Here is a 15,755-nt window from a genome sequence, read left to right as displayed (position 1 = left end):
ACCGCCCGGTCCTCCATGGGGCAGTGTGCCCGGGCCTCTTCTGTCCTGGCCGGGGCGGTCCTATGTCGGTGGTCAGGCCTGGGTTTGCCTGAGGCGGGCCTGGTTCTGCTTCCTGGGGGTGTGTGGGGGGCGGGAGGCGGTGCCTCCGGCCGTGGACGGGCTCCCTTCCGGCCGGCGGGGGCGCCCCTGTGCCCATGGGTGTGTGGCCTTCGATGCCCTTCTGCCCTAGTGGGGTATGGTCTCCCGCTGGTCTCGGGGGTGCGGCTCTCCTCCGGCCTGCTGGCGCCCTGTTGCCGGTTGGGATTGCTCCTCCATGGCCTCTTGCTGGTCTCTTCGGGGAGTTGCTTCGGGGGCGGGTCTTGGGGAGTCGGCCCTGGCTTTGCCCACACCCACGGGGCCGGAGGATCTCTGGCGGTGGGGGCTTGACCTGGCTGCGCGGGGCGGGGTTTGCTGGGTGGTAGAAGGCAGTCTCTCTCCTTTTGTCATTCTCAGTGACAATTACACATTCACACACTCGCATTCACATACACAACACACCTCCATATGGGCACTCACAGCACATGGGTGCTTCTCTATACAATCTACTATCTTATCCCTGATGTTTATATAGTATTTGTATGCTATTATTACAGTAATAATGATGTCAAGCAGTGAGATTTTAATTACTGTAACCGTATGGTTGCAATTGTGTTTACTATCATGGGTCATGTCTTCATTGTTACTATTGCTACTGGTAAGTTGGACTGTTTCATTTCACTGATATCATTTCCAGTGTGACCCTTAGCCATCATTGACATTTAACTGTTCTGTTTGTCACTGTTGTTGTTTTGGGAATTCTTGTTGCTGCTGTTTTTGTCTCTCCCTCTACTGCCCCCCGACCCCACCTTTCTCTTCTCTCCTCTTCTTTTCTGTTCTTCTTCTTGCTCCGGTCCAGTCGCTCCAAATGGCATAACAAAAACATCAAATAACGGCAAATAAAATTTCATGGTACAGGGAAGTTGTAGCCAACACCTTTCCTGACACAGAGCAAATCTGTCTAGCATGTAAGGGCATTTAGATCAACAATACTATCTGCCCCAATGGCTGGACGGGACAAAAAATAAAAAATAAAATAAAATAAAAAAAAAAATAATAATAATAATGGAGGCCACTGTGCTCATTGGGACCTTCAAAGCAGCAGAATTTTTTCTGTATCCTTCCCCAGATTTGTGCCTCAAGACAATCCTGTCTCGCAGGTCTACAGACAGTTCTTTTGACTTCATGCTTGGTGTTTGTGCTCTGACATGCACAGTCAACTGTGGGACCTTATATAGACAGTTATTATATTTCCAAATCATGTCCAATCAACTGAATTTACTGCAGGTGGACTCCAATTAAGCTGTAGAAAGATCTCAAGGATGATCAGTGGAAAAAAAGATGCACCTGAGCTCAATTTTGAGCTTCATGGCAAAGGCTGTGAATACTTATGTAAATGTGTTTATATATATATTTTTTAATATATTTTTTATATATATATATATTTTTTTTATATATTTTATATTTTATTTTATTTTTAATAAATTAAAAAAAAGTCAAAAAAAAACTTTTTCACATTGTCATAATGGAGTATTTTGTGTAGAATTTTGAGGTAAGAGATTAAATTAAAACAATTTGGAATGAGGCTGTAACATGACAAAATGTGGAAAAAGTGAAAAAGTGAAGCGCTGTGAATACTTTCTGTATCTCAAGCTTTTCTAATGTCTTGACTGCACCATCATCAATCATGTATCCATTGAAGTGAGTCAGAGACAAAAGTATAATCTGTCTTTTCATAAAACTCGTACCGACACAAAAATATTTAGCCTTGTAAGTACCGCCGTTGTCGTAGGATTTCAACAAAAATTATTCCCCAAAATATGTCTCGATTTTCATACACTATCTTGGTAAACAGTGCGCCTAACATACTAGCCCGTTTGCCTGTGCATAATTCCGCAGAATAGTATACTGGGTAGTGGTTCTTTTAGATTTGGGACACTATAGACAGATTTTTAAAGATTTAATCATCTTTAATATGTGTTTGTGTTTTTTTATTGAGTATATGGCACAATAATCCACTATGAAAAACTTGAGAAACACTATTGGATTCAATAAGGAACTCTGAGCTTCTTACAATAGAATCGTATTTAGAATAGTTAGTAGATGTAGAAGGAACTACACTACAGAAAGTTAGCCAGTCAAGTGTGTGTAATGATGACTGTACCTGCTGCTGAAGGTTTTTTTTTACAATAAAGTTCAATTGAGGTCTCACTATCCACTTTTTAGGGTTAGGTTTGTAAGGACAAAAATGAATCTAAATGAATGATTCTAAAATGAATGAAATATCCTCCTTCTCAGGAGTCAATGGACATATATCTGTATATCTGTATAAATGGAAACCTAGAAATGTTGTTGAAATAAGGTCACATCAGAGAATATGGTCAGTGAGTAAATAAATAAATCTCCATTTAGCATGACTTAGAACATGATGATAGATGAATGATTTAATTGACATTGCTCATAGAATAATTGACAATAACTATCAGTGTAACAAAGTATATGTCTGCAGTGCTGCTGGTACACCTAATCTACTCAGAGTGCAGGCAAAGCAAATGACAGATGTGCGTGTTAAGTTTCTATGACGTTGTGATTCTAAATTAATGTGTGTACAGCTATGCCAATGCAGGCTGACAGACACAGACACAAGGACAGCTGTTATTATGACACCTCCGGGCTAATAACAATTGGGGTATTGCTGCAAAGCATTAACAAGTACATAGTGTATGCCTATGAGTAGATGTAACATTTTGGAAGGAGTCGGGTGATATCAAACGTGTGTCTCTGATATCCGCAGCGGCCCAATTCCCACAAGGACTGAAGTAAGCAGGTGCTGAAACGGGCCTGGCTTTGAATCTGCTAATCCTCACACAGTATATATAGACCTCAGCAACTGACACACACTTTATGAAGCATTGTTAGCGTGCTTTGGCTCAGGCTACGTCACAGTGGCAACTGGAACATTCATCAAAGTTATCTTTTTAATTCAACTGGATTAAATATAAAGTGGGTTTATCGTTTTTGCATGGAAGAGAATGAGATTGTGATGACCTTCATCCATGTTGTTGCGTCTATTCGAAGATTGTACTAAATAAATGTTAATACTCTATAGTAAGTAAAAGCTGTGCACAAAAACTTTTCAATTACTTTCTTTGTATTATAAAGCCTAAGAGACCATTTCTTCTTGATGATAAACCATAACAATATCAAGTATCCACAGGGATATAAATAGATAACAATGCCTACAAGACCAGCCAACTGTTCTTGTCAATCTGAGTGTCATTAATACAAACACTCAAATGGTTGTCTGTTGTACAATAGAAGCTATATTTTGTATGTTTTTATCCAAGAAGAAGAATACAGCATCACTTACCGTACGCAAGAACTGAATCTCTTCCTCTCCATCTGCACCTTCTGCCATTCTGCTGAGGCATTAAGAGCACCACCTTGATTGAGAGAAATTAGCTTCTTGGTTCTCCTGGTGACTGCAAGGAAAGGGGAAATGTTACTGAAGGGTTTGTGAAGGGCGATGGGGGTCCCGGCCCCTCTTTCTCTCTCTGACTCTTTTATGAGAGCTTGGGTGACTGTCATTCTCCTTCATAACTGCATCATGGAGAGGAGGAGCAACTGGATCAGGCAGCTCTTCAAAAGTTTTTATATCTTTTCAACTGATTTACAAATGGATGCATTTCAATTGCTTTGAAATGTTTGGGATTTTTATTCAAGTATGGTAAAAAAAAGATTATTCTTGTATTTATATCATTATGATTATTATTATTAGGGCCTGAGTACCAAGCAATAACCTTGCAAACTGCTATGGTTATTATTATTACACATGTTTCATTTGGTCACCTTAACCTTAACACTCACTAAATTACATGGCCAGACCAGTAGATCAATTCCATGATTTAGATTTAGAGATCTTTGCAGAGAGAGGCTCTTAAAAGCCCAAAAATACATGTTTCATTTTTCCTATTATTTTTTTAGACATTTAATTTTTTTAATTTTAAAAGTATTGGATATTTGTTAGGCTATAAGGTGCATCATCGGCGCTAACATTATCTTATGGGTTGCATTTAATATCTGTGTCCAGTCAGAGCTAAAGTAGTGCCTTTCTGACTTGTTAAGTCTGATCAAAATAATTTAAACAATGTCAAGTTGTATTTGAGAAACAAAGACATCACAGTTGCACGACAACTTAATAAGATAGTAAATTACACGTATTACCGTAGTTCACGCCATTGCCTGTGGAGGGGGGTAGCAAGCTGAGAGCGTCAATCCATGACATCCTGTGAGAAAAGAGGAAGAGAACCGTCCGTCGTTAAAACAGTCCCTCGACAGGCTCCCAAAACCTCAAAACAGAGGTAAGCGCTAACTTTAGACCGTTTTGACAAACAAAAATAAATTCACTCTGGGCGTGCAAGTATGCCAATATACCAACAGTGTATGTGTATTATATTTTTGCCAGTATATAAGGCTTAATACGTTACAAAGTCGAGGAACATGCCAAATAGCTGTGTGCTAAAGTTATGCTACAAACAAACACCCTTGTTTGGCAATAAAGACATGCTAGTTGTTTGTTGGGTTACTTTTTAGAAGCGATATTCGCGATGGTGTCATTCTGCATTTTTAATCAATTTGTTGTGGGTTACTGTGTGTCAGCAGAAGAGGAGGAGAATGGATGTCCTCACTCACATTCTTACAGACCCTCTTGAGCCAAAAGAGGAAGAGGACGGTCAGATCACTGAGGAGTGCATGCTGGGTAACTGCAGGGTCAGCCTCCCAGAGGAACTACTTGAAGATGTGAGTGATGTGCAATTCAATTCCTCGTTTGACATTGCGTTGTTAAAATGTCCCAATGTTTTGTCATCAGCCTGAAATCTTCTTCTCTGTGATGAGTGAAAGCACCTGGAATGAAGTACTGTCAGACTCCCAGAAGCAACACCTCAGTCAGTTTTTACCACAGTTCCCTGACAACGACAAAGAGCAGAGCAGCACAATTAACGACCTCTTCAACAATAGAAACTTTCATTTTGGAAACCCCCTTCATCTTGCACAAAAGTTATTCCGAGGTAATTAACAGACTGATCAACTCACAAACATAACATATTGGTGATGTTTTTGCTCATTACCTCAATGAACCCAGATGGCTACTTCAACCCTGAAGTGGTCAAGTACAGACAGTTGTGTGCCAAGTCTCAGCAAAGACGACAGTTGCACTCTCTCCAGCAGTACTACCACAGACTGCTGAAACAAATCCTTGTGTCCCGGAAGGTATTTGTTGCGGAATTTGCAGCTGCAATCTCATGCATCAGTTTGATTTTAATATTTCTGTTCTTGCTGTAGGAGTTGCTGGATTTTGCAGTTCACAACGGTCTGGACTTTTCACCGAAAAGAAAGCAACAGACAAGGAGTCACACTGAAATACGTGAGCAAAAGGTTAAAAGAAGACTAAGACGCATCTTAAAGGAGGTTAAAATGGAGTGCTGCGACAGTAATGCTTCATCTGACGAAGATGGTCAGTCTGTTTTCTTCGGTTGCACTCTGAGTTTTAACTCAGCAGACTGAATTACATAAATTATTACTTTTTTTTTTATCACACGTTTATAGATCTATCCTTGTGGACACCGGAGCCACAATCCCCCTCCTCCCCGACACCCACCATCTCACTCAGAGTTCTGCCCAGCCTTTCCACACAAGATATGAAGACGACTGGTAAGTATCATTTAGTTGTGGTATCCATTCACTCCACTGGAATGTTTTCTTAAGAAAAATTGTCATTTGTGGCAGAAAAAATCCAGCTTGGAGAACAGGACTTGAAGGCCATGCTCCAGCACCATCGGGAAAAGAGGAAACGACAACCAGTAAATTATTTCTCGATGGGATTAGAATTAGTAGATTTGGTGTTCAGTTACTCACCAATCATTCTTCTCCTTAGGACCATCCAGACTTGATGACCTCAGACATCCACCTCTGTGACATTCTCTCCAGGGCTAATATTGGTCGCAAAGCGGCATTATGTGAGTCGATTCATTCAAAAGCGACATTACACACAAGGGTGTACACACCTCATAATTTAGCAACCATCTTTGTATCCATTTACAATGCACTGAAGATAAGTCAACACATAACTGGCAATACAAATGAGCCCACATGTCAAAAAAGGGTAAATATTAGCGTGAGAGCTACTCTTATCTAGCATGACCTTAATCCTCTTGGGCATGGAATTCATCAGAGCTGCACATTGTGGTGATGACATCACTGGTGAGGCTGGTGCACATGTGACACCTTGTTTTACTGACACATCTCTTGTTTTTCTACCAGCACTCTTTGACCTGTCTCTACCCAAGAAAAAAATTAAAGATGAGAGAAGGAAGAAGAAAATTAAGACGGTCAAAGTGGAAGCCGAGGATCCTTGTGATGCTCTTTCTTCGGAAAACTCATCAGTCCCTGTGGCAAACATGAACTCCCTACCAGACACTCCATCGATACCACTGGCCAACATCAAGGAGGAGTATGTATACTGTAGACCTGATCCTGTCTTAAGGCTAAAATTAAATAACTGTAATTCTTGCAGAATCTTGGAGGAACCTCGAAGCAGCCCGGTCGTAGTTGAAGAACTTGCTGTCAGTTTCTTCAGCTTGTTGGAGACCATCTTGAGGGCAGAACATCTTGCCAGCACTTCAGTGGTAAAGTGTATGAATTCATCTCGCTTGCTTGTTAGTCTGTGTGTGAAACCACCAACATTTGTGTTGATCTGCTTTCAGTTGGAGGAAAAAGTCCAAATGTGGCAGTTATCTCCTGCCAGTTCGCTCAACTCCTGGTTTTCTTCTGCCTCCTGTTGGTCTGAATTGGTCCTCCATGCGCTGCAGTTTCTTGCAGGAGAAAGTAAAGGTATGTAAACTTGTGATGTGATGATCAAAAGAGAAACAAAATAGAACTTTTGGTGGAAAAATTGCTGTACATCCACTAAAGATTTAATCATTGTTTTCCTCTCTCTAATATATTTTCCAGAAGGTGTAATGGCTCTCCCCAGTGGTTTCCTGCCATTTGTGGAATTTGTTGATGAAACGCAGCAGTGGAGGTGGATCGGTAAGACGGATAAATAGAGTGAAAGTCCTGATGGATGCTGTGATACACATCCGTGATGATGCTTATTTCAGGCCCCACTCACGATGCAGAGAAGGACCTCATTGCACTTTGCCAACTGTGGCTGGACTCCAAAGATTTGGTTGTCAAGGTATTCTATACAGTGTACACGCACAGATGATGTTGCACATATTGTATCCGTGTTGATGTTAAACAATATTGATGTCACCCACAGACAGAAAGTGAAGAGCTCTTAGAGATGACACCCCCAATGCCACGAGTGTAGGTCGCAATCTACGCAAATGTACTACAAAGAATTATTATAAGAATGAATGTATTTTTTAACAGGTCAACTGATTATGTGGTGAGACCCAGCACAGGAGATGAGAGACAGCTGTTCCAAATTCAGGTATCTTACTTTATTTTGTGCGCCTTGTTTTTTTGTGTTTTTTGTAGCTGACATTTCATTGGTTTGTGCTGATTAGGAGCAGCAGAGGTACAATCAACCTCACAGAGCCTTCACGTTTCGGATGCACGGCTTTGAATCTGTGGTGGGGCCTGTTAAGGGAGTGTTTGATAAGGAGATGTCTCTCAACAAAGCCCGGGAACACACCCTGCTCCGTTCGAACCGCCCACCATATGTCACAATCCTCTCTCTAGGTAGGAGCTTCTCCTTGCTGTAGCTTCAAGTGTGTGTTTCAAGCAAACTACTACATTTTGACCCATTTTTGTTCTTTTTAGTGAGGGACGCAGCAGCCCGGCTACCCAATGGAGAGGGAACTCGTGCAGAGATCTGTGAACTGCTCAAGGACTCGCAGTTTCTTGCCCCAGATGTCACAAGTGCACAGGTCAAGATTCCCTTATACCACTTTGTCTTTTTTGATGACAATGGCATTAAAGAGGATTTTGCTTATGCCATGTAGGTGAACACCGTTGTCAGTGGGGCTCTGGATAGACTACACTATGAGAAAGATCCCTGTGTGAAGTACGACATCGGACGCAAACTGTGGATTTATCTTCACCGCAGTCGTAGTCAGGAAGAATTTGGTAAGCGGCAATGCACATACACTTAAGATGTAGTACCGCAAAGAGTTTCAGTAATTTCCAGTGTATAAGACGTACCAGTGTTTAAACCGCACCCGCTAAATTTAGAGAGGAAAACAAATTTGTACCGGACGACAATAGTCCATGAGGACCAGGCAGCTCTTCATTAGCCAATCATGAGCTACGAGAAAACCCACAACAAGCTTGCCAACCCATCGGAAATTGCAGGAGCTCATGCTAAAATCATCACACAGCAACTTAACACTAAAAAGGTAAGTAAGGAATATATAAGTACTATTGAGTATAGGAAAAATACATTTCAACAGTTTCCCATCATGTATTTCTTCCCACCAAAACATTTAATTGGCTGTACCAGGGCCCGCCCTGTGTCCACCAGAGGGAGCCTCTTGAGTTGCTGTGTGATGATTTTAGCATTTTTTTCCAAGATGACACCACGAGTCAGAATGTTACCATATATTGAGTAATCACCTCTTGGGATCTCTGATGGCTTGAGAAGCCTATGCGAGTTCCCTTTATAGCTTGTAATTAAGTTAGCCACACTGCTGTATGGCTAAGGGGTTCAATCACAGTACATCATAAAGTGTCCACCAATGCTGCAATCATTTCTTTGTTGTGCTATTATTAGTTTTCTTTTAACCCACCCAGAGAGGATCCACCAAGCTCAAGCTGCTGCTGCAAAAGCAAGAAAAGCTCTGCAGCAGAAGCCTAAACCTGCATCCAAGCCTGTGAGACAAGTACCTCATTCATTTTATGATGTCTTACTTAGAAGTACCAAATTTCAAATCCTTCTCTATTTTCAGAAATCTGGAAGCAAAGATGGAGGTAGTAAAACCTCTGGATCTTTGGAAGCAGGGCAGGATATAGGTTCCAGTCCCATGTCACCAACCCCCTCTACGCCTAACCTAAACACACCCGGGACCCCAAAGTCACCCTTACCCTGCACAGTGTCCACACCAATAAAGTCTGCTGTCCCTGATGCAATTAAAACCAGCACTGGGTTTGTTTTTACTTTGTCTTGTCTGTTTTGCAACACACCCTTTGCAATTCATTTACCTTGAAATCAATTGTCTCTCTTGCAGCGTCCTCCTCATGTCTCCTCCTTCCTTGTCTCAACTGGGGTCCATCTTGCCCAACAGTCAAGCTGCATCACAGCCTGTCACTTCCCAACACACGGCACGGATAGTGAGTCACCTGGCAGCAAGCTCCCTCCCTCAGGTGAGGGTTGTCTCTGCTCAACCTGGACTGGGCTCTCCAGCAGTAAATCAGCAGGCTGCATTGGTCCATCAGAGCCCTCATCAGATCAGGATGCCGGTGTCAGTGGCAGCCAAGGGCATCCCACAGGTAAAAGAGCAAATTAGTTCATGTGTTGGGTTTTTTCCAGATATTGTCTATCCAAAACATAGAAGTACCTCCTTGTGTCTGTATCATGTACATAACAGGCAGTGATGTCGATGCCTCTGAGGGGCCAGTCTGGCAGTCCAGTCCAGATGCCGAGCACTCTATCGGTCTCCACAGTAACCGTGGCCAAACCTCAGACTGGCTCACCCGGTAGCCCAGTCAGCAATCCAACTACAACGCCTGCTGTGCTGCAAGGAGTGGCCAGCCCCAACATCAAACAGGTACACAGGTTGATTGTCACTGTAAGAGAGGCAGTCATTTAACAATATGTTCATTTTTATGGTAGCTTATAGCTTGCAGTGGTGGCCAACTCTGTAGCATTATATTGAGAAACCCTGCTGTGTGACAGCGCAAACTGTAACTACAAGCACAAGACTTAGAAACAGACCCATAAAAATTGAATTTTAAATGAATATAATTGATCATAAAATTATTCGGGGAGGGGTTTCTCTGAAAATTGTCTGTTTTTGAAAGCAGAAAACACATCTCATTCACAGTAAGTCTAATTATTTATAAATGTGTAATAATAGAGGTAAAATGAATAGCATGCATGTGGGAAAATTTGTCCTTATGCTTCACTGATAATGCTGAGATGGAGCACATTGTTTCGTGGTCCTTAAACGCACCATAGTTGTGTGTTGTGTGGGTTGCCTAACCAAAGCACTCGTTCAGTGAGCTGACCGCAAGTTAAAATGATTTTAAGTCATTAAAGCAATTAAAAGCAGGCAAGTAACGTGGATTAAGATTTCAATGTCCATCTATTGTATTGTAGGTGTCCATCACTGGCCAGTTAGGAGTGAAAGCTCCAGGAGCAGCAGGAATTCCGCTCACTGCCACAAACCTTCGCATCCAGGGTAAAGATGTCTTGCGTCTTCCGCCTTCGTCCATCACCACAGATGCCAAAGGTCAAACGGTGCTCCGGATCACCCCAGACATGATGGCGACTCTCACCAAGTCTCCAGTCACTACAGTTAAACTGACTCCTGACTTCCTGGGCACCGCCACAGGGGGCGGCAACAAGAACATATCAGCCACTCTCCATGTCACACCCCCGCACCCTTCAGCCTCCGTCGTCACCGCTGCTGTATCCTGCACAGGGGAGGCCCCCACCACTAAAGCTGCACCCATGGCTTCCACCCTGTTGAAAGCCACAGGAGACACAGCCATACGTCTCATGCCCACGCTGGCTGTCACTGTGGCGGAACAGAAATCTCGCACTTTCTCCACAGTCACGTCCCCGGACAAGAGCGGCACCACCATCCGTATCATGCCAGGCCTTGGGGTGATCCCACAGAAACAGGGTCAGACCATCACTATGGCCTCCACAAGTGGCAGCAAGCCACCCACAGTGTCCACTTGTGCCAACGTGATGACCATGTCCGCCAACGTGGTAGCTGGTGCTAAGGGCATCACGGTGGCCTCTGGAGCCTCCACTTCTCCTCTCAAGCTGGGAGCAGCCACCGCCACTATGCGCCAGGTCCCTGCCACTGTGGTCAACACACAAACAGTAAGAAGATTTATTATTTCCCATATCATATATTGATTACAGTGCATCTGTTAATCAATTTTTAACCCTTTACTGACAATACAAAATGATATCATTCTTCCACAACTAAAACCATTATGGCAACCTGTAATCTAAAAAACAATTTGTGGAATTTGCCTTTTTCCTTCTAAATGTATTTGTTTTCATTTTGGCAGAACATTTGTACTGCGTTATCAATTTGGTAGTAACCATAATAATCAAATGCATGGGTAATTGTAATATCATGGGGTTGTATGGCGTTATAAGTGGCATTTTGAGGGCAGCCATAATTGCACGTGGTCCTCAGTGAAAACCACCCTCCTACTAGTGTTTAGTTTACTTCCACTTTACAACTGTAGAGGGAGCCCTGGTGCAAAAAATAACCTCACCGTGACTTTGTGTTGTGTAAATACCCTGTCGGTTCAAATTAGCCAAGTGACAAATTACTCAGTCATCAGATTCAGTTTTTTCCCAATCCTTCAGGAATCAAATGATTTTTGTTTGTTTCAACTTGCCATAGGGGAAGCTACCTGCACGGATCACAGTGCCTCTTTCTGTCCTCAACCAACCACTCAAAAGTAAAAGTGTTGTTACTACACCTATTGTGAAGGGAAGTCTCAACACAAAGTAAGTTTGAACATATGCCCTTTATTTAACATATTGGGACCATGTTTTCCTGTTAGTGGTGCACACTTACATCTTCTTGTGTTATCCATGCAGTATCAGCAGCTTGGGGAGGAACATCATACTGACCACCATGCCTGCAGGCGCCAAGCTGATCGCTGGGAACAAACCAGTTAGCTTTGTCACGGCACAGCAGTTCCAGCAGCTACAGCAGCAAGGACAGGCCACGCAGGTTGGCTTCAATGCAAACCCACTGCATGAATATCATGAATAATCAGTCATGTGATTATGCGGACACCTTGCCTTCACAACTCTCTCCCATTCAGGTTCGCATCCAGACAGTTCAGGCCCAACAGCTTCAGCAACACATGGCAACAGCTTCCCCTAAATCTGTCTCCACAGTCGTCGTCACAACAGCTCCATCACTAAAATGTCCGCCTGATCTTCCACCTGCACCACCTCAATGATTTCAGCAAGCCATCTTCAGTTAACTATTAGTTAGTAGTTATTTGTGTTCCTGTAACATTTCCGTATGTAGTTATTTGTTATCAGTGTCAGACATTACCTACAATGAAAGTACATTTGAATTATAAACAATATCGCTGCTTAAAGCTCACACCTTCACTCTGTATAAGATGTATGTCTATTCCTTACGTCTTAGGTGTTTATGTATGCATTTTGGACCATATTATGATGAGATTTCAACTCAAGGTTTCTCATATCAGTCAGATTTTTAGTTATACTGTGATAATAATAATTTTGAACATGACAAAACTACATTTTCAGTCATTATTCCTCCTCTGACTCTTCAAGTAAAGCTTTCTCTGAACTTCTGTTGTGTGACGTATTTTGCAGCACTATCTCAATGTCTTGTCGTCCTCTGGAGAATCTCCTCATGGTGCTTTTGGAAGGAAAAAAAAAGATAAAATGCAGGTTAAACATGTTGTGATAGGCACTGATAATTAGATATTACTAGTACTGTGTACTAGTACTACTCGTTGATATGAAAGGCATGCTAAAAGTTATTGAAACATACCATGTACTTTGCCAGCCTTAAGCAGCCCTTATAATACAAGTGAGGCATATTTTATGTAAATAAAACTGCTTCTTGAGTCACAAACCTGACAGGGGAGTTTTCAGATGGATGTTCAGAAAACATCAGCAAAAAATTACAGGTTTAGGTGCATTTTACAGTGGAAACCCCAAAAGAGGTGTTATTTGGAATTGAACAAAAATACTCCAAAAAGATCAAATACAACCTTTGAGTTTGCATGTGGCCAAATTGAGGCCCTATGCAAAGTTTATTTGATGATGTCACTACTGAAGATAACGATAACCATAGAACCATAACTGGCACTCGAGGACACAGGGAAGCGTCTTAACTGTTCAGTGGAAGAGCAAATTTATGTTACCAAGAAAATAAGTAACAAAATACACTTATACACTCGGCCAGTGTGATGTTTTCTTTTCCAGACTTCCCAAATTCAGCTATATCGACAGAAAAAATACATGGTTTTTGTTCCTGGGGTCAGCACAAAATGCCACAAAAATTTTTCAGGGGGTAACCCTGACCATATTATGTTTTCTGATTCCAGCAATACCTACTGTATCGTTGTTCCCTCTCCATACTGTTATACTGTTCCCTCTCTGTTCCCTGACATTTTTGTCAGTTGGAATCAATATTGAGTAGTTTTCTGCATGCAGAAAACATGCAGGGTTCGACTATATATATATATATATATATATATATATATATATATATATATTATACACAAGGGGGCACAATCTCTGCGAACTCAGAATGCACAGAGCATGTAAGCCCGAGGAAGTACAAAGACAGGAGACTATACTCACATCCAAACGGCAGCAGAGGTGCAGGTGACGACCAACATGGCCACAGCCAAATGCCAGCAGAAGCACATTGTGACAAACATGACGTTGTTATGCGAAGTCAAATCCCACTTTGGTCCACTGGGTGGGTAGAGTACAAAACCAATCTGTAATGACAACATCCATTATTCGATACAGCTCTTGTATCGGCTTTGTGGAAGTATTCCGAATAACATGTCTGGTGACTTGTGTTGGTATAACCTGGTAGAACCATGAACCCTGTAGGATGAACAAGAGGGCTCTCAGCAGTTCCAGAATAATGTGGTCTCTCATGAACACCTCCATCATGGTGCTGGCTGACCCACTGAACACCGCCACCAGGAGCAGGGAGTGGATGTGAGCGTCCAGTTGGGGGCGACTGTGCACATGGTAGTAGAACAGAAAGCCTGCAAAGAAAACATGCAAGCTAAGTAGCAACACGGGTGCTGACAGATGTTGATGAATACACTACATAGGCAAAAGTATTGGGACAATTGGCTGTTACAGAAGTGAAACTATAAGATGGTATCGAAGGTCACAACCACTGAACTCGTTCAGCCCAATGGAGTTGAGGTCAAGGTTCAGGTTCTTCCACATCAAAGTCATCTAGTCTTCCAGATCCTGATGCAGCAAAAAAGCCCCAGGCCATCACACTACCACTACCATATTTTACTGTCAATATTATGTTCTTTCTGAAATGTATTTTGATCACGGCTCAAATATAACCCAAAATGGAGCCAAAGAAAGCTGCAGCATTTTGATAAAGATAGTGTGAAAAATGACTAAATTCAGGAAATAACTCATGCCAAAACACAAAGGTGGATTCTGTTAATTTTGCTGCCACTTTGTGTCTTTCAATTCAGTGAAAGTGTTGATTTATCTCTTTCATTCATCATATGCATTTAGAATTGTTTTATGCATGTAAAACTATGAAAAAGTGACTTGTGGCAAATAACTTTTGAATAGCAAAAAAGGTAAGAAAATGGACAAGTAATATTGATTTGTGAGCCTGTTTGTGCTCCTCTGTGATTGGTCAGTTTGCGTTTCATGTCCACAAATTGTTGACTGTGTTGTTTCCTCTTACCTTCTACAAAAAGAGCCAAAGAGAGGGCAAAGCGGTCCACACCAACAGGCACCAGTTTGGACTTGGTGCTCACAACCAACGCTATTCCACAAATGCCAAAAAAGAGATACATGGTGCTGTGCTGCCAGTTCATCAGCTTAACCCATGAATTGTTCTGCGTGTCGTAAAGATGAGCATGCGGTCCATCCACCACAAACTGCTCCACCATGATGCCTGAGGTGGGAGCACATAAAGTTAGAGTTGTTTTGAAGTCGGAATTTCAATGACACGTTTAGAAGAAAGACTGACCAACGAATGAGGCAAAGATTTGGACGCTTCCTTCAATGTAGTCCATCCGTTTAAAGAAAGGAGGCAAAGCGGCTCTGCTTTTGGGATGAGTTGTCCTCCAGTAGTGCTGGAGAGTGTGTTTCACCGTCAGCCAAAATCCAAAAAGCAAGAAGAAAGAGCCGGGGATGGCGTGTCCTCCAAAGTTAGCCATAGTTTGGCCAACAATATTCTCCCTGAAATAAAACACAAGAAATGTTGGTTAGCACTTTTATCTGTTGAGTGGATGGACAGTTTAAAGTACAGGCTGAGAACTCCATCTTGAAATATTGATAAGGAAAGCATGTGTGAAAACTACATTTACCACAAAACCAGAATATACAATAAAATGGGGCATAAGTCAAATAAACTTCTACAGGTGTTAATAAACCAATCTGTTTCCACATTTAAAACCCATAGTAAGCTGATTTTACAGAAGTCCTTTTGTTCCTCCCTGTTGTCTGTGTTTGCCATCAAGACACGCACAGGTGACTAAAATACACGTCAGACCAGTTTTTCTCGTACAGAAAAATATTATATATATATATATATTTGGCACAATTAACACAAGGCATACCTTAACTTCTGCCACCGATTCCCAAAGAAAGTTCTAGATTTCTTGCAGGTGTCCGGACCTTGCCACCTGTCACACGGTATGAATGTGGTATATGCGCACGCATGACGTATTGGCCCCACCCAACATTTGCTTTGCCAATTTTGTTGGCG

At 42.1% G+C, this 15,755-nt stretch overlaps 3 protein-coding genes across 11 annotated transcripts in view; 1 reads left to right on the top strand and 2 right to left on the bottom strand.

The window, feature by feature from the left end:
• The window catches only part of LOC131137843 (ryanodine receptor 1-like), a 50,365-nt gene extending 46,753 nt beyond the window's left edge, over positions 1-3,612 (bottom strand). For all 8 annotated transcript variants that reach the window (XM_078787553.1, XM_078787556.1, XM_078787554.1 and 5 more), the window contains exon 1: positions 3,446-3,612. In XM_078787553.1, coding sequence (XP_078643679.1) covers positions 3,446-3,493 — 48 coding nt within the window. In that variant the 5' untranslated portion in view covers positions 3,494-3,612. The remainder of the gene's footprint in view (positions 1-3,445) is intronic.
• Positions 3,613-4,333: 721 nt separating this feature from the next.
• Positions 4,334-12,870, top strand: nfrkb (nuclear factor related to kappaB binding protein). Its single transcript, XM_058086209.2, has 26 exons — positions 4,334-4,436; positions 4,738-4,875; positions 4,946-5,144; positions 5,219-5,346; positions 5,419-5,590; positions 5,683-5,787; positions 5,863-5,936; positions 6,011-6,092; positions 6,397-6,586; positions 6,650-6,761; positions 6,840-6,966; positions 7,087-7,164; positions 7,236-7,312; positions 7,397-7,443; positions 7,510-7,570; positions 7,647-7,821; positions 7,903-8,009; positions 8,085-8,208; positions 8,872-8,951; positions 9,027-9,223; positions 9,306-9,567; positions 9,666-9,845; positions 10,397-11,131; positions 11,670-11,776; positions 11,870-12,005; positions 12,100-12,870. The coding sequence occupies exons 2-26, from the start codon at positions 4,750-4,752 to the stop codon at positions 12,238-12,240; spliced, it is 3,822 nt and encodes a 1,273-aa protein (XP_057942192.2). The 5' UTR covers positions 4,334-4,436; positions 4,738-4,749; the 3' UTR covers positions 12,241-12,870.
• Positions 10,022-15,731, bottom strand: tmem45b (transmembrane protein 45B). Of its 2 annotated transcripts, XR_013625143.1 has the most exons (7): positions 15,607-15,731; positions 15,015-15,226; positions 14,727-14,939; positions 13,865-14,049; positions 13,628-13,770; positions 11,847-12,674; positions 10,022-11,111 (listed from the first exon to the last, which is right to left on the bottom strand). XR_013625143.1 is itself a non-coding variant. In XM_058086210.2 (6 exons), the coding sequence occupies exons 2-6, from the start codon at positions 15,202-15,204 to the stop codon at positions 12,563-12,565; spliced, it is 843 nt and encodes a 280-aa protein (XP_057942193.2). In that variant the 5' UTR covers positions 15,205-15,226; positions 15,607-15,731; the 3' UTR covers positions 11,784-12,562. The 2 variants fall into 2 exon arrangements, 1 of the variants encoding a protein (XP_057942193.2); XM_058086210.2 differs by lacking the exon at positions 10,022-11,111 and having other exon boundaries at positions 11,784-12,674.
• Between the last annotated feature and the right edge of the window lie 24 nt (positions 15,732-15,755).

Source organism: Doryrhamphus excisus, linkage group LG21 (genome assembly GCF_037039965.1).
Source record: "Doryrhamphus excisus strain RoL-2023G ecotype Guam linkage group LG21, RoL_Dexc_Guam_v1.1, whole genome shotgun sequence".
Taxonomy (NCBI): Eukaryota; Metazoa; Chordata; class Actinopteri; order Syngnathiformes; family Syngnathidae; genus Doryrhamphus; species Doryrhamphus excisus.
This window is presented reverse-complemented; position numbering and strand designations above follow the sequence as displayed.

Excerpts from the sequence above, each read along its gene's own strand:
- nfrkb (XM_058086209.2), top strand. The coding sequence starts at position 4,750 with ATGGATGTCCTCACTCACATTCTTACAGACCCTCTTGAGCCAAAAGAG. Across the intron at positions 5,145-5,218 it reads TGCACAAAAGTTATTCCGAG|ATGGCTACTTCAACCCTGAA; the intron begins GTAATTAACAGA and ends CAATGAACCCAG. Across the intron at positions 8,010-8,084 it reads CAGATGTCACAAGTGCACAG|GTGAACACCGTTGTCAGTGG; the intron begins GTCAAGATTCCC and ends TATGCCATGTAG.
- tmem45b (XM_058086210.2), bottom strand. The coding sequence starts at position 15,204 with ATGGCTAACTTTGGAGGACACGCCATCCCCGGCTCTTTCTTCTTGCTT. Across the intron at positions 14,940-15,014 it reads AATCTTTGCCTCATTCGTTG|GCATCATGGTGGAGCAGTTT; the intron begins GTCAGTCTTTCT and ends CTCCCACCTCAG. Across the intron at positions 12,675-13,627 it reads ACCTCTGCTGCCGTTTGGAT|CACCATGAGGAGATTCTCCA; the intron begins GTGAGTATAGTC and ends TCCTTCCAAAAG.